The 21,829-nt window shown below is 44.0% G+C and overlaps 1 protein-coding gene across 3 annotated transcripts in view; it reads left to right on the top strand.

Annotated features, from left to right (window-relative positions):
* The first annotated feature begins 9,949 nt into the window (after window positions 1-9,949).
* Window positions 9,950-21,829, top strand: part of kirrel3l (kirre like nephrin family adhesion molecule 3, like) — a 32,431-nt gene continuing 20,551 nt past the window's right edge. For all 3 annotated transcript variants that reach the window (XM_076889918.1, XM_004541552.2, XM_004541551.2), the window contains exon 1: window positions 9,950-10,583. In XM_076889918.1, coding sequence (XP_076746033.1) covers window positions 10,544-10,583 — 40 coding nt within the window. In that variant the 5' untranslated portion in view covers window positions 9,950-10,543. The remainder of the gene's footprint in view (window positions 10,584-21,829) is intronic.

Raw genomic sequence — 21,829 nt, 5'->3', positions numbered from 1 at the left:
ATTCATGGATCCACTTAATTTGAGCACGACCTTTTTTTAATACAACACATATTATGTGGAACAGTTGTACCCTTGAGCAATGTACTTTACCTGCATTTCACTGGTTCAAAGCTGCGCTTTGCAAATGGGTTCCAGAATTTGTGAGTCACTTGGGATGAAAGCCTCTGCCAAGCCATGAAATAATAACACTAATATTTACATAAGGTCTCAATTGCTGCTAATTCTTTTATTCCCCATCACGTGTGACAATATGTGATTGACAATTCCTCACACTATTCTTTAGCTTTTGACAGACAGTAGAGTACAACCTTCGCCTGTAACCCCCTGCCACCCACCCACCATTGTAAAGTATAGTGTAATTAAGTCGCATTGGTAATTGGGGTGTGTCTTGACTAAGGCCTGGGTGGCAAGGGCATGATAAACTTCCTCTAAGGCCCTTATTTTCTAAAAACAGCTCTAATCATGGTGAGGATGTGGCCTTACGCACAGACTAACAGTGAAAGTACAGAGCACACAAGAGCTGAGGATGTGTTTAAGACAAGGATGAAAAATGCAATCAGGAAATACTGGAAGGAAGGCAACTGCAGAGAGCAAGTGGCCAGCTAATAATAGAGCTGATAACAGAGCAGTGTAACCCAAACAGTATGCAGACTAACTCCTCTAAATCTGGTCTTGCAGGAAAATGAGTTAATGATTTGCACGACTCTGGCAATTCCCATGAGCTGAAAATGCAGACGCAATGAAATATAACCAATATTTCATACATCTTAGGGGCCGACACCACCACTGCCACCACCCCCACCCCTGCTTTTAAATATGTAGCTTACAACAAGATTAGACGATTCGAATAACAGCTAATTCAGTTTTATATTGTAAAATGATCAAACACATTAAAGTTGTGTGATTTCAATGTGCGCAAATACATTTAGCATTTTGCTGTTTTCTAACCCCAGCAGTCTTCCAATGCAGCCTCCACTGAAAATCATCATTTGTTATTTCCTGCGCTAGGCGAGATCAGGGGACTAACAGGAAGGCTTTGTGGTAAATCAAACCTCCTTTTTTTTGTATCAAAACAACCTTTTCTTCATTCTCAAAAACAATCTGCTAGGCTGCTCTATCTCCCAAGCTGTCCCCAGTAACAGATGCTTATTCTTAGCCTATCGAGAAGAAACGAGGGGATCAGGTGAAAGAAACCAGTTCTCCCAGATGTGTCAAATCAAAACAAGGGCCGTGTTTGTAATGGCAGGGGTCTGGTTCTCTTCTTATGTAGTCTTTTCTGAGCGATCCAGTCTCTTATTCAATCAGGAAACAAGCAAATTTGATGTGCAGCTATATAGTTAACGTTGCAGTAGACAATCTCACGGAGATGTAGCTGAAATGTGTTTATTTACATGCCATATTTCATCAAGTTGATTTGCAAGTACTGACCTGTCTGTTGAAAACAGTGGGGGTGGTAGGCTCCTTTAGTCGGATGGAAAAGATCTATCGACCCTCAAGGCAGCTGAGGTGCACTGGTAGATCTTTAGCTCCCTTTCTTGGCCAGTCTTTAGGCCTGAACACAAGGGACCTTTGTGTTTCTCTCTCCTTTCGCTGGCAGCTGTGGGCTAAGCACTCATCCATAGATCTACACATTTGCAATTTTGAAGAAGTAGAAGCAACACCCATCATTTTCCCTCTCTTCTTCCTTTTTTTCTTACCCTTAATTCTAGAAATGTTGGAACGGTGAGCATAAATGGGGGGGAAGTTAATTACTTTACTGTGTTTTTACTTCTGACACACTGCTTCTCCTTTCCAAGAACAAGGAAAAAGACAGAAGAATAGAAACAGTCAAGCAATGATGGACAGTGAGAGTTAATCAAATAATATGCTGAAATCCAATGGATTCACTTTACATTATATCTCCAACGGATGTGAGTGGTTTTTACAATCCAGGGAAACTAAGATACATATTTTTGCTTACAGTGAGCAGAATTTGGTATTGATTTAGAGCATGTGGGCATTAACTTAAAGGCTTTTTAGGCTTAAGTGGAGGATGTATGGATGCCGTGGTATACTTTGTTTATATCTTCCCCCATATTTATACCGGACCGTGAAAGTACTTTGAACAAGTATGCCAAACCATTCCAGATGTTGTATTTGAAATCCTGTCATCTCTACTTAGTGTAAAAGTTCAGGGACTCCATTTAGAGTAAAAGCCCCCTTAAACAAGGCGGTTTTGCAGAGCATTTGGTGGGATCAGCAGTCTTTGATCCGCTCTTCCTCCTCCCTAGCTGTTGGCTCCCCTGACCTTTTTGCAAACCTGATGTGACGTTCATCTTTTTGGAGCGAAGACAATTTGACAAATAAGTGATGACCATCCACATTTTTAATTTAGGAGTATGATGAAAAATTAACCGTGGCCAACTCAAGACCTTGATTTTTAAACAGGTCCACCTGTCTTTCCTGCATTACCTTTTCCTCCCTCTTCACGAGACCTTCACCAGTCAGACATTTTGGGCCTGATCTGTATTGGACTTATGGAGAATTCCTCTGAGTAGACCGAGGATGAATCAGCCCTAACTGCAACGCACTTGATCTAAACAGAGTGACAAGCTGCAGTGTCATCTGTTATTAATTAATTCAATCAATGAAATCAAATAGAATGCTGTTTTAAATGGAAGATACACACTAAGGTGCATATCACATGGCTTCAGGAAGTATTGTTACTTAAAGCCCAGGCATGCTGCAATAAAATGAGTCACTACCTGGCTTAAGACATTTTGGATCCAGTCTGACTCAAGCACTGCATTGAGTTTCTCAGTGGCAACAGGACCTCTAGTGAGCTCTATTCTCTGCCATCAATCTATTTCGCCTTGTCTCAGCTCTTCCTTTGCACCCCGCTTTTGCTCATCTTTTCCTCCAGTATCATTACCCCCACCCCGTCCCCTCCCCCTGCCCCATAACTAATCCTTAAAATGCCTCTCACATAAAATGTGGGTCTGGCATAAGGCTGCTAGGAACGGGGTGAGAGAGAGGAGATTGGAGGAAGATTCTCAAGTTGTAACAACCTCAGTGGCAAAAAGGATGCTCCGCAGACCCTGTTTCCTTTCCTCATTTGGGACTTATTCCATTATATTCCTTTGTCATCCCCTACTCAGCATAATAACTCCTGAAAGGTAGATAACTATTAATAGAGTTCGCACGGCACTGCAGTCATATGGATTGCCCCGCAGCGCTGTGACTAAGTAGAACTGATGTCTCCTGTGACAAGCGCTCATGTTGCTGTCATCCAGGACGTGCAGGCACTCTGCATACATTACTGACTGCTGGCTTCCCCCTCTCTGTCCCCCCTTTTTGGATGGCACCACAGCTGTCCCAAAGTGAATCCCAAATGAGAGGATCTGTCAGGGTTTGTTTGCTGCAGGCCTTGATTTGATGCTATTACTCTGCAGATGGAGAGGCTGGCTCGGTCTGCGGGAGCCGAGAGCTGCTGGTGGACACCGCTTGCCTCGGGCTTGGCCTGGTGGCACCGAAGCACATTTTGAACAAACAGAGCTGAAACTGATATGGAGAGTAAAACAGTTTTTAAGTCCCCCTAAAATAACAACCTCCTCTGATTCTACAACACACCCTCGTGTTTGTGTTCCATAGGCCAAATGACTAAATCTTTCTCTTATCTTTCTCTCATATTCCCCCTTCAGCCAGATGTTCCTCATTCATTTTTCTCAGACGCAGCTGCATGTGTAAATAATCCATGATTTCTCCTGTTGGACGAGTGGACTGGGGCGTATTGTGTGTCTGGTTAAGTAAGCAGTCTCTTCTTTTTGTACCCAGTGTGTGTGCTTGTTTTTTGACTTTAAAGCAACATTCTTAGCTTTTCATGGGTTCTGAGAGCAACAGACAGTCTGTGTCAAGACGATGAGGTCAATCTCAAGCCCTGACAGACCTTAAGCTGAAAGTGCTTTGCTACCTGTTCAAGGCAGATTTCCCACTGCCAGACCAGCGGAGGCTTGCCATATCACCCGTTTTTGTATAAGGCCCCCGGAGAATGTTTTTCTTCTCTGTGGCTACCATCAACTGCAACAACTGAGAGAAAGACTGACAGCCGACCCGCCGAGGAGGTGTGCAGGCAAGTCGACCAGAACAATAACAAAACTGGAGTCAGAGGCAGAAAGGGGGAGAGGACAGACCCTAATAATGGCCAGGCCGTGGCTTGACATGCTATGAAAAGTGACAGTGGACGAGTCATCCATTATTTATAGCAGTGCAGAGCTTGGTTATTTTTTTTTTTTCAGCAGCATGAGCAGCAAGGGATCATGGCACAAAACAAGCAGCCAGTCGTGGCCTATTGATGTGATTGTCAGCAGACAGCGAGGCAAGTCCAGTGATGAGGGAACTGTGACTGCAGCCGTGGCCTCGTATGGACGGTGCGTCCAGGACGGGATTCACCTTGACTAATGCCGACTCTGTTTCCATCCCTCACGTTGTCATAGATACGTGGAGTCAGTGTCAACAGTAGGCTGCTCAAAACAATCCGGCTGCTTATGTTAAACTTGACATTTTAATTGCATAACGCAATGTTAAGTGCAGCATTAGAACATAAATGTATATGTTAGATTTTTATTGAGCTAAGTGCATTAATGCTTTGACAGCTTACGATGTATTCACTCCTCCGACCTACTGCGCAGCAACTCATTGTGGAATGGTCTCCAAATCATCGTGGGCTGTTGATAGGGCCAACAATCAACTGACACATTTATCAGTGAATGGCAGAATTGCTGATGTCAGTGTGAGACCGGAGTGACTAAATCTATGTGTATGGATTAGCAGACGTGTTCAATAGTTCTGTCCGGGCGACTGAATCACTATCGTTGTCTCAGCTATTTATCGGAGCTGAGCGGAGAGGAGTGTGCCTGGACTTGGCTTACGGCAGTAGAAATGAGGAGAGATGCCACGGACACCATCAGGGCTTTTCTGGCACACAAGAACGCGCCATGACATCAGGAACAGATGTTGCACATGGTGAGGCCCATCAAGGGACAACAACTCTGCATCAGTCTATGAATATTTTAGACAGCTTACTGCTGTACTTATCAGCGAAAACACACTCATGCCGGGCAGGGACCCAGCCGGTCTGATCTTAAATTCGGGCGATGCTGCAACGACTTTAGTGAAGAAGTGGGGGAAAAATGCACGATAGGTTGACGAAGTGCTGGCTTGCGAAAAGAGGACGAAGAAATTGTTCAAGCACGCATGAGATGGAAACAAAGCCCTCTTCATCCCGGGTCAAACAATGGCGATTCTGTCAAAGCTTTGCTGCTTATTTATCTAGTGTAATATCAGACCGTAGATCTTTTCAATATATGTGTAGATACTGAGGTCAACATCCACATTCCTGTAATCCACACCCTTTTCTAAGCACAGCATGGGCCAGAAGCCTCAACCTCTCCTTGACCCCTGAGGAAAAGAATCCCTCAACCTTATCCCCGGAGAGACTTTCATTACAGACAAAAACAGAATCCATGGGTGGCCAGAGTCATATTCTGATATTAGGGCAGAGGACATGGATTTGATATGAGCCTGGAAATAGTCCTGTAGACTTCAGAGTGAGCCCCGGGTTACATGTTGAGCTTTAATGGACCTCCTCCTGCTCATCAATCACGCGGAAGGAAAATGCTTAATTGCAGATTTCAGACCGATGCAGTAGCCTGACATCATCCTAGCGGAATGGGAGAGAGGAGACAGGTTTTGAATTGCTTGTGAGCCGTGCAGATGGATACCACTTCCTAGTAAAGGTAAATGTCCTCATGAATTATGAGCTTGTAGCGGCATTTAGAGTTATGGTTGACACAGATCAGCTCAACATTCAATATCACAATTACAGTAAGAGCTGGTGTAATGTTTCTCATATGGATAGTAGCATAAACCTTAGACCAGGAACTGAATCACTGCAATATGGACATACACCACAGTATATAGAGCAAGATGTTAATCGCTCTGTATTTCATGACTCAGGTAGGGGAAAATGATTAGTTTGTGTTTGAACTTTTCATATTTTTATAGAAAACGTTTTTATAGCACCAGCGCAATATGTGTTTTCATTGAAAACCACGCAGAGTTTTTCCAGAAGAACAGAAGATTTTGAAGCAAAACACAACTCGCATTCCTCGGCTTTCAGCTCGAGCCGCTCAGAGTTCAGTTTTGATAGAGAAATGTCTTCTTTTCCTCTGGTAGCAATGATGAGGATGATTTTTATTCTCCTTAATATTCATTCGAGATAAACAAATGTTTTGTGTCAGTATGAATGCATTTTCCCCCCACTTGAGCGTTAGCCACTCTCCAGCCAGACAAAAGAGAACGCAAGGGATTGTAATTTTAAAGTGCAACTCCATTCGCCATGACTGACATCTCTCTCTCTCTTTTTTTTAATTGACCCCAGGTCAAATAGGGACTGGGATAATATTTTGTTAAATTATTCTCATTTCCCTGTGAATCACATTTCCATATATCTCCACTTCATGCCTTATTTATTACCTCCCTACAATTACCATGCAAACAATGTCTTAACTGTCACCCCTTTCTCCCTCTGAACAGTTTAGTAAATATCAAACCATATTTATTATTAATAAACCCACAGCTGAAAACCCCCTTTTTATTTATAAATTATTCACAGGCTCAAAAGCTCGGGGAGCAAGGGCGCCCTCCATTTGATGCCACGGAGGCCAATATAATTAAGACTATTGGCTCGAACTGATGCTGATGCAAGTATCATCTGTTTTGCCCTCATCTATCTGTCCATCTGTGCGAGCCATAGGAAATCATACATTTCAATCACAGCAGCATGCCTGGTGACAGACTTTGCACAATGGATGTCGATTTTATTATCACAGCACAACTGGTGGAGACACCCTGCTGTTTTACAGCTCACCCTAACCCTGCCTTCAGTCACTCCATGACGGTTTAACACATGCTCACTATGGCCCAGCAAACACACACTATGTGTTGTGTGTGTGTGTTATTGATGAATGATTTCCTTTGATTATCCTTCCTATACTCAACCTGATTTGCACACTGACACAAGTACAATAAGCAAGTGTGTGTGTGTGTGTGTGTGTGTGTGTGTGTGTGTGTGTGTGTGTGTGTGCTCATTTACCCATGTGCTCAGTCACTCTAACCTGGGTTGGCTTCCCAGCTGTGCAAGCTGTTTTTTCCATCAACATGTGTTTACTGGCAGGGGACCCTTATGTTTGCATTACAGGGAGGCAATAAACAGGAAGGCCAGCCCCAGGGTTTTAAAACTACTGTTTGGGGAGGGGGGCACCCTCATGAGGCGTGAGCCCTAATCACCGCGTGGTTCACTGTTTAATTAAATGCAATGCTAAATGTCAAAAAGAGAGATTCTTATTTTTGCTGTTGATGCTTTTTTATTTCATTATTTATTTTATTTGTTTATTTATTTAGGAACACATCAACACATGCTGAAGTCCTCTGTGTCCAAGTCTGCACACTTTGATGAATTTTTCACAGTGTTATGGTGCTTCAACCACCTGGATGTGCTAACAGGGCACATGTATTTATGTGTCTGTGTGTGTGCACACTCACACATGTGTGTGTCTCTAAAGGGTGGATGTGTTAACATTAAATTCATTCTTTGCATGTGTGAAAGACTGATTAACCAGATGACTCCGAGGCCTATTATTTTGGTTAATCAATAGATCCTTGAATAACTAATGAACAACATCAAAGAACAAGCCTACAAACAGCCACAGGCAAGTGATAGACTGCAGTGTTTTCATCTCTTTATAGAAGCCTTAGCGTTTGTTGAAATATGATAATGATTCTGTTCTCTTCTGTTCTCTTTGGTGCCCACTACATGACGCTGAACAATAACTAACTGAAAAAACTTCCATGAACTTATGCTACCTGACTAACTAAAAATCCAGTTATCATTGTAACTGAAATAATAGTGACACATGGCTGGGGTAAAAGTCATCAGTTGTGTGGGAGAAAGTGAGTACATAAAAGACAAAAGGCTCATCAACTAAACTAGTTTACTCTTCTGAAACAGCAGCTGATGGTTTCCGCTATTATTTCATCTGTGTTGGGGGTTTATGTGTCAAGTGATCATTATACAGATTGTCCAAACATCTTTAACTGATTCTTCATACCCATTCTCATTAACTTCTAAATATGTTTCATAATGGAAGGCAGGGATTGATTTGGGTGCTAAATTTGGCCCTTGTCTGACCAAAATAGGAGAGTTGCTGTGTAACTTCACTGAGAGGAAGGAAGATTTTGTGCATATTTAAAATGAAGCCAGTCTTTGGATTTTCCTTCTCACATTGAAATGTTGTCTGTGGCATATAAAGCATTACCATAGCTAATGAATAAATGACGAAGATACAGTTATTGTTTGAAGAAAAATTACATAAATTTGAGTTTAAATTCATTTACTGTAATTAACCACATTTTTTGGAAAGTTGAGTTCACTTTCACCAGCCAGGGTCGATTACTGCTAGACCTGCTGAATTAAGAAAACCCATGAATAGATCCTGTCTGGCAAGGTGAAGTGGCCAAAAGATGTCAGAAAGCAACACATGATGGCCAGTGAATGATGGTGAGAGTCGTTATCCATAAATGGAGAAAACCTGGAATGGTGGTGAACCTTCCCAGGAGTGACCAACCTACACAAATTACTCAAAGAAGGCCACAACAGAATCTAGAACAACATTTACAGAACTGCAGGCCTCATCTGCCTCAGAGTTCATGATTCACCAATAAGAAAGAGACTGAGCAAAAATGGCATCCATGGGAGAGTCCAAGGAGAAAATCACTGCTGACCAAAAAGAGCATAAAGACTCATCTCGCATTTGCAAAACAACATCTTGATCATCCACAAGGCCTTTGGGGAAATATTGTGTGGACTGACGAGACAAAAACTGAACTTTTTGAAAGGTTTGAGTCCCGTTACATCTGGCATAAAATTAAGACAGCATTTCATAAATTTCATACCAACAGTCAAACATGGTGGTGGTAGTGTGATGGTCAGAGACTGCTGAACAACTTGTTATAATTGATGAAACCATGAATTCTGCTCTAAACCAGAAAACCCTGAAGCAGAATGTTTGGCCAGTTTGTACCCTAAGGCTTGAGTTATGGAGCAGGACAATGATCCAAAACACACCAGCAAGCTCACCTTTGAACGGCTCAACAAAACAAATGAAGGTTTTGGAGTGGCCTAGTCAAAGTCCAGACTTGCATCCAATGGAAATGATTTGGCATGACCTTAAACAGGCTGTTCATGCTTGAAAATCCTCCAACGGGCTGAATTAAAACAATTCTGCAAAGAAGAGTGGGCCAAAATTCCTCCACAGTGGTGTGAAAGACTCATTGCCAGCTTACACGAACACTTGATTGAGGTTCTTGTTGCCAAGTGTGGCAGCACCAGTTATTAGGCTTAGGGGGCAATTACATTTTCACACAGAGCCAGGTGGGTTTTAATATTTCTTTTGCTTATGTCATGTAAGCATCATGTTAAAACTGCATTTTGAATTTGCTAAGATTTGCTTTGTCTAATATCAAAATTTCTTTAACGATCTGAAACATTCAAACGTGACAAATAAACAACAACAAAAAAACACACACACAAACTTTGAAATGAGGAAGGGGCAAGTGCTTTTGTGCTGTGTATGATTTGGAAAAAGAAACTAATGGCAACAGCAAGAATCTGCATTTTCCCCTACAGGACAGGGAGCACATTGCTTTTCCAGCATCCTATTCTGTGGATTCATATTATTCAAGCGTTTTTTCACCCAAAGCTGTTAGAGCAGTCATTTAACTGTGAATAAGTTTTTTAAATGCCCTCCTCGTGATGCCTGCTCAGCCAATCACAGTCCCTTAGGGGCGGGGGTCCCCCCCCCCGGCAAGTATCTGAGGAAGAAGGGGCTCCTCAGGCTCAGCTTCTGCCAGATTTGGCTACCCAGTACCACCACCAGATGACTGTCAGTGCGCATTTCCAATTGGCAGGAGGGAGAGTAAACCGAGGAGACCGATCGGGGAAGAGTGTGTATGAGAGAGAGAGAGAAGCGGGAGTGAGTGTGTTATAGAGGGAACAGAGTGAGAGACTCCAGCGGAGGGGCGAGAGGTAACTTCACCGAGGTTATCACTGCGCACTGTCGAGGAGGAGTGATCGCTTTTTTTCGCGCAGCATGCTGAAGCAGGTTACAAAGTGGACTCTGGATGAACCTTCTGATTGAAACGCCCGATTCTCTAATGGACTGCTGGAGAGCACAGTGAGGCGAGAGCTGTGCCACAGTGGCAAGGAACGGAGACTGGGAAAGAAGCTGATGCAGAGGGGAAAGTTACCAACTGTGGAGATGTATTGCTAACTGCGAGTTTACTGACTGCTCGGACCATTCTGAGTCGTTTCTTTAAACTGGATGCTATTGTAGACGAATCTCCGGTGATCCCGAGACCGGTGCCGCGGTGGACCATAACCAGCTCAGTCGCATAGACGGAGCGAGACTCTTTCCATAGAATACAATCAGCGGCAAGAGCAACTAAAATGTCTTCGTTATACCTCATCTTTTGCGTGATGGTCACAGGTAAGATACTCTTTTGTTTGCTATCATTTAACCACCCGGGTCCTTATTAACGGGGAAGGATGGACCGCGCTCCGTGCTGGCGCGCTGCGTCAAGCCATTCAGTGCGCTGCTGTAGTAGTGTGGGCATCTGATCTGCTGCAATGCTACATTTCACTGCTGTTAATTGCCGGTAAATGTTTAATTAGTTCTGAAAGAGTGATTACATCAGGAGGTTTCTCTGTCTGCGAGCAGTCCTTGATGAGAAATGGCACTGCGTAAGTGAGATTTGCAGTGATTTTTGCCCCCCTGATCTTATTCAAACATCGGAAGCCTGAGCGAAGTGAGCTTTCTTGTTTTGAATGGAAAGGCTCCGAATCATTGTACGAGGGTGCACAGACGGAAAGTTTCACTTATTTGATTTCTTAAATCTGGGGACCGGTTGCGCCTGACCGCAGTGTTTCTCCACACGCGAGTGTCTTTTAAATAAGATGCTTTTTTGTTGTTGTTTTTTTTTTAACGAGGCTCGTCAAGAATGCGCATTTAAGCAGGTGATAACAGAACAATTAAAGCTGGGTATGAGACAGCTCATTGCAGCTCCCTGCATCTTTTTTTTTTTGCCCTGAAGTTGGCCGGTGTTGCACACGCTGCATTCCCTTAAACAAAAAGAAAAAGAATGGGGGAAAAACACAAAAGCCAGAGGGGGTTTCTGCTGAGCTGACAGGATTGCGTCTAAAGTTTCTTTTCCTTTCATGTGGTGCGTAAACGGGCAAAAACGGACACGGTGTATCTTCCAACGGGGACTGCACGGTCTCCCGAGGACACGCATTTGAGATGGTAAGAGTGAGAGCGGGGAAGAGGGGGAGGCAGCGAGAAAGCAAAGGGGCAGAGAATGAGGGAGACACAAACTAGAGAGGGAGAGCATTTGTTTTTCTTGAGACGGGCAGACATAATGCACCTGTTTCCCCCCCACCCTCTCTCTCCTACACAAACACCACCACCACCCCCTGTTGCTTTTTTATTGGCAGAACAGAGTTTATGAGTGATTATAACAAAGTCTGCTCATTGTGCCCCAGACCTTCCAGTATCGAGATTTCAAAATGCTTTAATTTTGAAGGAATTGTGAGGAGAAAGAATGTTTTTGATGCACGTCTTGTTTTGAAAATGCGACTTGTCAGCTTTTGTTTTCCCTCCACACTTCAACGTTGTAACTTATTATTAGTTATCCTGTAATAGAATTAACAGAACGATGCCGAAAACAGATGTGTTTTTAGGCTTAAATGCAATTATTACGAAACAAAAACAAACAAAAAAAAAGCAAGCAGGCTTTCTGAACAGCTGCTACAATTTATTTGACTCGTTTTGTGCTGCTCTTGTTGTAGAAAAGACGCTTTCGGCAATTAACACTGAGCAACTGTTGACTTATCAGCATTTTTCAGCGTCGATAAACTAGAGCGCGGTATTAACACTTTGGGATGAGGAAAAATAATAATTAAATTTGAATGCAAGAGAATAGACAACAACCTCGCACTAAACACAGATGTTTTCCAGGGTGAGTGGAGGAAGAGGATCGTGGGGAGGCAGAAAAGATAGCATAATGAAATTGAAATCCTTTAGGCTTTATTGTATTTTCACCTCAGACAGACTTTCACCAAAAGCCCAAGCATGCCCAATGGCCATGTGTTGTGCGTACATCTTTACCTTCAGCGTGGTTTTGTCATCATTCAAGGCTCCGGGGAGGAATGTGAAACGAGTAAACCTCCACTCCCTGATAGACTAGCAACAGCTGGATGAAAAGGAGCAGTAGCCAGACAGTGGCATATTTTCCGGACCCCAACACGCACACACTCACTCTCCCCCCTTTCACACTCAAGCACACAAATAATGAAAATGGTAACAGCTGCCCTAATTAGAACCTAAGAGACCCTAGACCTCATTTATTGTGTCAGTCTTATAAAGAGTCACAGATGCTCAAAATTCTTTGCACTCATAAATGTATTTTGTGGTATCCAAATTTGGCTCCAACACATGGCCTCACTTTGAAATTTATGTATGGCATATTGCATACATTTTGTAAGTATGTAGTCTGTACTACAACACAGATAATTTACTTTCCCGGATAGTCCCCTGGGCTCCCACAGGAATTGGATTCCACACTGAATCAGTATTCCGAGTAATCTTCAGTGAGCTCTTCTTTGGAACCTTTTGCTTTGGGTCGCTTGCGTCTCATCGGGCCAAGTTCAAAGGCTGTGAGCTAAGATTACAAGTTTCTCTCCATTCCTCTTAAGTCGTGTCGCCACTCATGTTTCACTATAGTGTGGCAGTGTGAAAATTTTCCACCTTGCTTCTTCTCACAGCATTTTTTTTTTATTTTTTACTTTTTGCCCGGTCGCAGAATGTGTGACTGTGGAACACGGGGACAGGAGAGCGTATCTGCTTAATGGGCCGCAGGCAGATGGGAGACTTTCACCGACGGTTGAAAGCCTGTTCGCATTCATACCTCATACAGACACAAACATAGAAATAAACTCAAGCAGAGAAAGTGATAAATGCAGCCCCAGCTCCCTCCTCCCCGCATTACCAGCCTGGGTTTTCCCATTACCAGATTTGTCTTTAAAATATAGAGTACAACGATGCTTGAGGATGCAGTGACAACATGGCCTGGGAGGTTTTGTTTTAGGGAGCTGCGCATATTTTATGAACTGCTGTTTTGCTGCTCTTTGAATTCTTTCGGAGGGGAGTCAGACTGAAGACAAAGTTGGGGGTGGAAGATGGAAGGAGAGTCTTAAAGGAGGGGTAAGACTTGGATGTGTCACCAGTGTCTTGATGATTAAGCGGACAAGCAGCGGGTAAACACAGAAGAAGACCGCTGAGCATTGTTAACCTTTCCCTGTCTTGTTAGTCTTGTCTCTGTCGCACAAACACACACAGAAACAAACCAATGCGCTCTCTTTCTGCCTCCGTTTTACCTCCTCTCCTTGTATCATGCGCCTTTCTTTTCTTTTCCTCTGTGATAAAAAAGATCGGAGATAAAGTAAGAGAGACTAAGTGCCAGAAAGTTTGGGGGTAAGAACTGTAGCCAGCCAGGGAGGAGTGTAAGATATGAGGTTCACCAAGTGCAGACACAGCAGAATCTGAATGCAGCTGACTCTTGAACAGAAGTGCCTTGCAAAATTTGTGAGACAAAGTCAGGGCAAAGATAGATAACATGTGGTCAACTCGACGTTCAGTCCGTGTTGCTCGTTTTTAACGCTGTATCTGAAATTTCTAGAAACTAAACACAAAACGAAAGATTCACATATGCTTTTTTTATATTTTAAACTTTATCCCAACATGTGCATTTTAAGAGTTTTGTCAAGATTACTGTAGGTGACTGGACTGGATGAATAGTTTTAGAGCAAGGCATCCAGTTTTTCTTTTTTACAAATGATGTGGTCATGCAAACACACACACGCACAGGCACACCCGAGCCGGCAGTAATGAATGTCCAAAATCTGCAAGAAAGACCTGTTATTTCCTTTCATCCTGAAGACCCGTCATGCACACGAGGCATTGTCTTTCTGCTCTTCTTCACATCCTCTGAGCCCCCCTTCCTGCACACTCACTTGCAGCATTTTTACGGAAGGAGAAACTGGAATGAGAAAGGAAACAATGGGGCTTCATAATGTTGCTCATCTCTAATCAGCTTTGCCATGTGGGTAAACACAGATAAAGAACTTGGCAGTGTGTCCCGAGGCTTTGTTATCAGCTGTTAGCAACTTAAGTGGATGTGCGCACTGGTATGGCTCAACACAGGAAGCCCAAGTAGCCAGGTAGCAAACTGTTGATGACATTTGGCTTCTTTGTTATTATTTTTACCTCGTCCCACCCATCCTCCTTTTGTCTTCACTCTCTCCTTGTGTCTGTCTCTGCACATCCTCAGCGTGTCTTCCTCTGAGGTGGTTTGAGGAGCCGGAAAGGATATGACAGGGAACAGGACAATGGGAGCTTCCTGCCATTTTCCTAGAGTCTTCTTCCCCAGTTGTGACTCTTCGGGGCTGTGTTGTGAGCATACACACGGGCGGGGGACGGCACAAATTTGTTGACTCTTTCATTCTTCTGTACAAACACAGTAATGGAAAGAATAGAGAGAGGAAGAAAGTGGGATTAATTCTGTGCATGTCATTAGAACAGGCCCCCAAGGGAAAGAGTTGAATTTATACAGTAGCAGCTATTTTAAGAAAGACTTGTATTGCATTCATCTCCTCCCTAAAAATGCAAGTGTCACTTCCTTTTGCAGAGATATATCGCCATTTCAAAAGACCTTAAGCCCAGAAACCAACATACAACAGATGCACTAGACCACACATTCATTTTTATTTTCCAATCAATTCTTGCCCTGCAAGACAAGAATTTCATATCTCCTGCCGAGATGCAGAAACCAACAGCAAATTGAAATTTATCTTCTGCGTTGCAGCAATATCTGTTCCTGTGTTATCTTCACCAGCCGCTTTCCTTAACCTTGTATTAAAGATAGCTTTATTGGAGTAGAATTCTGGCAGCTGGGAAGAGTTTCAGGAAAAAAAAAAAGTTCAGTTGGGAATCCCATCAGACAACATTTATTTAGCACTAGATGCAGATTTATTTTACTTCTATTTTTACTCTCTTTGCATAAACTATGATTGGCAGTGGCACTTGATTAGAAGGAGATGTGAAATATTCAGCAGAGTGCACTAGGGCTTCTATGGCGTGTGCACATCATCCAGAAATGAATCACAAGGATCTCACGGAAGCAACACCCTGAACACACTCGCGCACCCACAGAGGTCAAGGGCGCACGCTGGGGCTGTGGATGATGAGCCGAGATGAGTGTTTGGCATCTTCAGGGCTGTGTGCTCTTTCTGGAGCGATTAGTCAAAGTCCAACTGTCTAATTAATGATGCTCCAGCTCTCAGGACATGTCACCTCCTTAACCAGCTACGGGTGAAAAACACATTCAAGGAAACAAGAAACTGTCTGCCTGCTGCTCATTTTATTAGATATGGAAAGAGTGTGTACCCTTGTGGGAATAAATATTCCAACTACTTGTTCCTTGAAGAAGTCCATGCTCACTCCTTATTCTCATTTTCATCTCTTCACCCTGTCAGTTGAAACTGCCTGGAACGCCGTGGCTAATATTGTGTTGGTGACTCAACCATTAACCAAAATAGTGGGTTGGTTGTGGCTTGCCCTCGTCTTCCTCTGCACAATGATTGTCCTGTGCTGCTGCTGCTGCTGTTGTTCTTCCTATTGTTGGAAGAGACTGTGTGAAGGATTGGAGAAAGTGTAGCCATGTCTTTTATTTACATTTCTTCTGCAGAGAATTTCAGACAGGGCTGAGAAACTCTCGCTGGGAGGTCTGCGAGAGAAGGCAACCAATTTGCTATCAACTGAGGGATGTCAGTCAAAGCGTATTGATCAAGCCTTTAACTGCAGCTCCCTCAATGGCAAAACATGTTAATGTTATCGAGCTGTGTTGAGACGTGAGTAGTAGCGAAGTGTGTGTGTGGGTGGGTGGGAGGGAGGGTGTTTGGTAGAGGTGGGTGGCAGTTAACTGGTTGAGGGGTGTGTCTCTCCCTTTCTCTCTCCTGAAGTCTGCTTTTGGCGTAAGAAAGCTGATGCAAAAACAACAATGGGCTCAGCATGAGAATAGGGGGAGGAAGAGAAAGGGAGAGGAGGGAGGCAGAGGGGGTCAAAGGGATTTACTGCCAGGAGCCTAGAATTTCAGGTAATGGATATGCTTGTTTCAGTGGAAACCAAACCTGCTGTTTTTCTTTGAGCATGGCAGAGGTGAAAAAACAAAAAAAGAAAAGTTGTAACTGACTGCAAGTCCGAGGGGGATTAATAGCACCTCAGGCTAAACATTAGATCTCAAGTGTACACTTGAATGCAAAGAAAGTGATTGTGTGCATACCTGTGTTTGGGTGTGTGTGTGTGTGAGAGAGAGAGAGCTGGAGGTGGGCTGGGTGGGGGGAAGCAGGTGTGCGAGAGAGAAGTAAGGGAGGCGTATGCTGGAAAGAAGCTTTTCTGCCACATTCCTGCGAAGCAGCATCAGCGAGGAGGGCAAGAACACATGGCTAAGTGCTTCCCAAGCTGGCTGAGGTAAACCTAATACCCCTCCTGGAGGAAGCAGCCCAACCATTGTTCCAGCACATTGCACCCGTCTGACTGAGGCATCCTAGTGCTGTGCAGATCCCAGGGGGCTGGAAAGAGAACGAAGCAGAGGAGGAGGAGGAGAGGGACTGATTGTTCCCTGCTCAGACTATCCACAGATGGGGCTATGGCACAGGATGCTTGCTGTTTGCTTTAGAGTCCCAAGCGTTTGCTTTGCAGTCATGGTGTACAGAATGCTCTTGGGGATAGAGGAGAAGAGAGTTCTTGCGGAGACAACAGCAGGGGAAGGGAAAGAGACAAGGCAAGAGGGAGAGAAAGAAAGGTATAGGGGAAAAAAGGGAGCCTGCTTAATATGATGTCAGTGTGAATATAGTGTCATTGCCAAGAAGGGAAGACGGATGATACAGCCATACAGTGATCGGGTAGTTGGGCGAAAGAGTGCTCAAGTCCTCCCCTGTATCCAAACAGAGACATATAGAGCCGAAGATAATGGAGAAGGGAGGGAGAGTAAAGGGAGTGATTGAGGAAGAGGAAAAAAGGAAGGGATGAGATGCAGGGAACCCAGGCTGCATCCATCATGTGGTTTGGTGCAGAAGCCATTTGTACCTATTGTTCTCTATAATTTGTTTTCTCAGAGCCTGCAATGGGAGGGGTGAAGGGGAGACACAAAGCTATGGCAGCCATTTATTTTTGCACTAATTGCATAAGTGAGACAGCATAATTAGACATATAGCTAAACAGACAATAGGCCGAGATATTCGCAGACGGAGATAGACAGGGAGGTGTAGATAGATCCGAATAGATGAGAGGCCTGGCGCTCTCCATTTCAAATTCAAGAGTACGAGAGAACATGTTAAACGCAGTAAAGGGGATGGAGAGGGATAAAGGGAAAGGAAAAGGGAGAGTAAAGGAGGTGGGCATATAGAAGGGATGAAAGATAAGAGGGGGGGAGGGAGAGAAAAGCCCTCTTCACAGACTGCACTTTGAGGTGCGGCCCAGTGCTGCCGGAATAGTCACCTCATTTAATACACCTGCTCAGCGGGGAGGGGAGGGAAAAGTATAAGGAGGTGTTGTAAAGGAAAAGAGAGAAAGGGCACAAGAGAAGAGAGGGAAGAGGAAACAGATCTCATCTCAGATTCTTCAGATCAAAGGCAGAGAGTGGCTACAGAAGGCTGTTTGTTGTGGCTTGTTTGGGAGGGTCTCTGTCTCTGTGGGGTCATGGGTTCACCTGGTCTGCTATTTTGTTCAGGCAGCATTACGCTGCAGCACAGCCACACACCGAACGCCTTGCAGGCTACTTCATCACCTGAACGATTGTTTTTAAGAGACTTTTTTCTGTTCTTTTTTTCACGAAGCGATCAAGCAGGAGGAACACTGATTAGCAGATGGAGGCTGCTGGCTTCAGAGGACAGAGAAGTTAAAAATTTGTTAAAACTATCACAGTTTAGGAAGAAAAATAAAAGTAGCAATGTTTTCAGCTGACTGGACTGTGATTCCAGCAGATTTCGCTATGTTAGATTCTCTTTGTGTGCTAATGGAGTCGTGCATCTGCCAGGTCCTTGTGTAGGCGGTGCATGGGTGTGCTGAACATGTCATGTAGCCTTTTAGGACTGTAGTACAGGGAAAGATAAATAGGCCCTTAATGAAGCCGCACAATCACAGGCAAGTTAAAAAAACTAAGCGAAGATTGAGGGGCAGTCAGGCCTGATTGGAGGGCTATTGAAGCCGGTCAAGAGAAGCTCTTGCGTCGTCACACTATAGATTAGCCACTCACTCCACTATAGACCTCAGCCTAACTACCCTTCTTTCTCTAAAGCAGTCCTCTGACACTCTATAGTGGCTCAAGTCAACTCCATGATTGTTCTGGGGGAGTTCTTTAAAGGCCAATTTAAACTCAGTTCTTTGTTTAACTCCCCAGGAACTCAAGCTGGGACATATTGTATTGGCCGTGTGTGTTTGTGTGCGACTGAGTGTGTCTGTGCCCCTTTGTGGCTTAGATTTGGTGGTGTTTTTCTGTTTTTTGTGTGTCTGTGTGTGTGTGTGTGTGTGTGTGTGTGTGTGTGTGTGTGTGTGTGTGTGTGTGTGTGTGTGTGAGCCGTCTTTGAGCATGTGATGTTTAGTTAAAAAAGAAATGGGTGTATCTCGGAACTGGCAGAGACTAGTTTTGTGGGTGAAAGAGGGTGCATGAGAGAAATCAATGGCCCAATTCAGCCTATTACAGCCATGACTGTTGCTGTAATGGTGTGGAAATGGACAGTAGTCATGTGGATCCCTTTTATATCTCCGGGCTTAGATCACAAGTGAAGCTGTGATTCATTTCCTCCCAGCTTTGATTTAAAAAAAAAAAAGTACTCTGAGTATTTCAAAGAGTCCCTCACATGATGGTGAGAAAGAAAAAGAAATATCCCTTCGTTTTTGTGAAATGGTGGAAACCTCTTTTTCTGCCAGGTTTGCCGAAGGACAAACACAACACTGGGCTGCAATTTTTTTCCTCAACAAATAATGGCTCTTCCAAACTTCTCTCCTTCCAGCTGTTGCCTCTTTGATCCCAGGTAGCATGTTAACAAGCAATGCCTTCATGGAGTACCCTGAACATCAGTATGTGTATTCACATTAAGGTGTGAGAGTGTGTGCATGCGTTTGCACATGTATGGCTTCAAAGTTTGTGCGGATTTTCACACCAATTAACAAATTGCTTTATATGTTCGCTGAGGTGACGATAGCCTGTCTCCTGTGGGGTGCTGGATTATTTTTTTTTGCCCACTTCAGTGTTAACTCAAGGTGGGCTGAACCTTCTTTCACACTAACTCATTAATGATACCGGTCTAATTAGTGCCTGTGGCTCCAGACAGGGGCCCCTGGAGGACACATCACCATTGTGAGCTGGCCTAATCAGGAGACCACTCAAAAGACCGAGGACCCACTGCACCAGTGAGAAAGTTCACACATATAGAGAGACCTGCCTGGACTCGCACTCAAATTAACGTGCTGGTTCACTGGGGTAGGAGAGTATAAAAAAAAAAGTGGTTATATTTTCAGACTTCTGACCATTGAGGATAGGCTATTTGCTCATTCCCATTTAGCGCCCTCTCTCCCTCTGGTAGTGCTCCTCCTGAGGGCGATGCAGAAATATGATTTAGCTCTCCTTCATCTCTTCATCCCTCTTTTTCACTCCAGATAATTCAATCTGTTTAATATCAAATAATCTCTCACAATTTTTCACCTTTTTTTCACGTTTTAACCTTATCGCTCAAACAGCTACCTCAGGGAGCTGGGCCTCGTTCCACTGTGTTAAAAAAAAAGGGGGGGGGGGGGGGGGGGGTGAGGATGGGGAGCAGAGAGGAAGAGGTAGCCCAGGAAAAGAAGGATGGCAAATAGCTCTCCAAGGAGTGCTTTTAAATGCCTCTGTTTGCCATTCTCATGGGCCATATGTGAAAGAGTGGGCAAATAGATTCAAAGATAGGAGAATACTAAAAAGGAGACAGCGATACCGGGAACGATAAAGGGAAAGACAGAAACAATCTACAAGAATTTAGTGGAGAGTAGGTGATGTGAGTTGTGGAACTTGAGGTTTGGGTCCCTAACTTGTGTCCCACAGCACTTAACATGCCCCTGGCCATCTCTCCTGGCAGTTAATTAGAATCCAATAAGGTTGCCGCCTGTTGGTCATTGTTCCTCCACTGTGTTTACCCTTTCCAGAGGCTCCATTCGCTGCTTAATCTGCCGAGAAGCTGAATGTCAATAGGTGAGGCCAAGACTCCAGAGCCCTGCGAGAAAGGGAGAGATGAAGCTAAAAGGAGGGGAAGGAATGAGAATCAGGGGGAGTGAGGGGAAGAGGTCATTATTCTCGTTCCCCTCAATATTGTTCTCTGACGTTCCATTTCTGTTGAAACCCCATCCAGCCTCCCCCCCATCTCTCTCTCTTGCATCTCCTCTCTTCTTCTATTCTTCTCACTTCTAATCCGTCCTCTTGATTGTTCTAAGCTGCTTTCAGCCCCTGGGAGGGTGGGGGGCTTTGGAGTCTGTTTTAATTAAGATTTAAAAGACGACTCCCTCAAGAAGGGAGATTTAAGAGCAGGATAGACTAAGCATAGTAAATAAGCAAAGGTAGGACAGATTGTAGAGATGTCTCAGCAAATATCAGAAATCAGTAAAAGGAGAATGTGAAAAAGCTATTATTTAACACGCGGGACACGCCCATACATTAATGCAAAAACAGGCAGACACTGAGGCATTTGGATGGATAAGCCAAATTGGATTTTTTTTTTTTTTGTAATCACACGGCACAATCTATATAGATTGATCTAAACTTCCTGTGATTCATACCATATCCTGTGAGGGTGATATGGGATCAGTGGTAACCAGCAGGCAAGCCGAGGGAGTTATCTCCACACTCTGTCCAATGATCGATCATCTCACACGATGGGCTTAAGAGCCTGTAACGCCTCACTTGTTTATCAGAACCTAGAACTAGAATGTTTTCCATAGATACAATGCATGAAAGGGAGGAGAGAGCTCAGGGGGGCATGTTTTAAAGCTAAAAAATTTTATTTGTAGCATAATCAGATATGGTTAGAAGCTAAACTGATTTTTCTTTGCATTACATTTGGGTATTAGTGTTGCACCTTGCAAACATAAGAGATACTCCAGATTAGCTTACTAGGTGCAGCCTGCAGGAGGCAGGAGACGAGACACCCGCTTGCCTGCTGTGTGTTCTTCTGACTGTTAACCGCACTATACTCACATCAGCTCAACTGGCCATCAAACAGACTTTACACCATCGATCTGGCGGGACCGTATAATGCTTCAACTTCACGGGACAGTTGCGTCCCTCGGATGCAGCGTCATCATCAGTGTCTAGAAAAGTTCTGAGGTGCAGTTGGATGCGTGAAAAGGCCGGGCACTTAACAGTCACATCACACCGTGACAAAAGGAGATTTCTCTCCAGAAGCCTGGCCACCAGAGATACCAGCTTTGCTTTACTTTTACCATGCAAACAGCGTGTTACAAAGTGTTATGCTGAGGAGCGGTGCGTGTCACTGCAGCCCAAGAGCAGGCATGCGTTACATGTTTGGTAAAACAGTCACATAACAGCGCATCTGCCTCAACTGCAAACTGCGCATTCTTAAGGGTGAGTA

Source organism: Maylandia zebra, linkage group LG11, assembly GCF_041146795.1.
Source record: "Maylandia zebra isolate NMK-2024a linkage group LG11, Mzebra_GT3a, whole genome shotgun sequence".
Taxonomy (NCBI): domain Eukaryota; kingdom Metazoa; phylum Chordata; class Actinopteri; order Cichliformes; family Cichlidae; genus Maylandia; species Maylandia zebra.
This window is presented reverse-complemented; position numbering and strand designations above follow the sequence as displayed.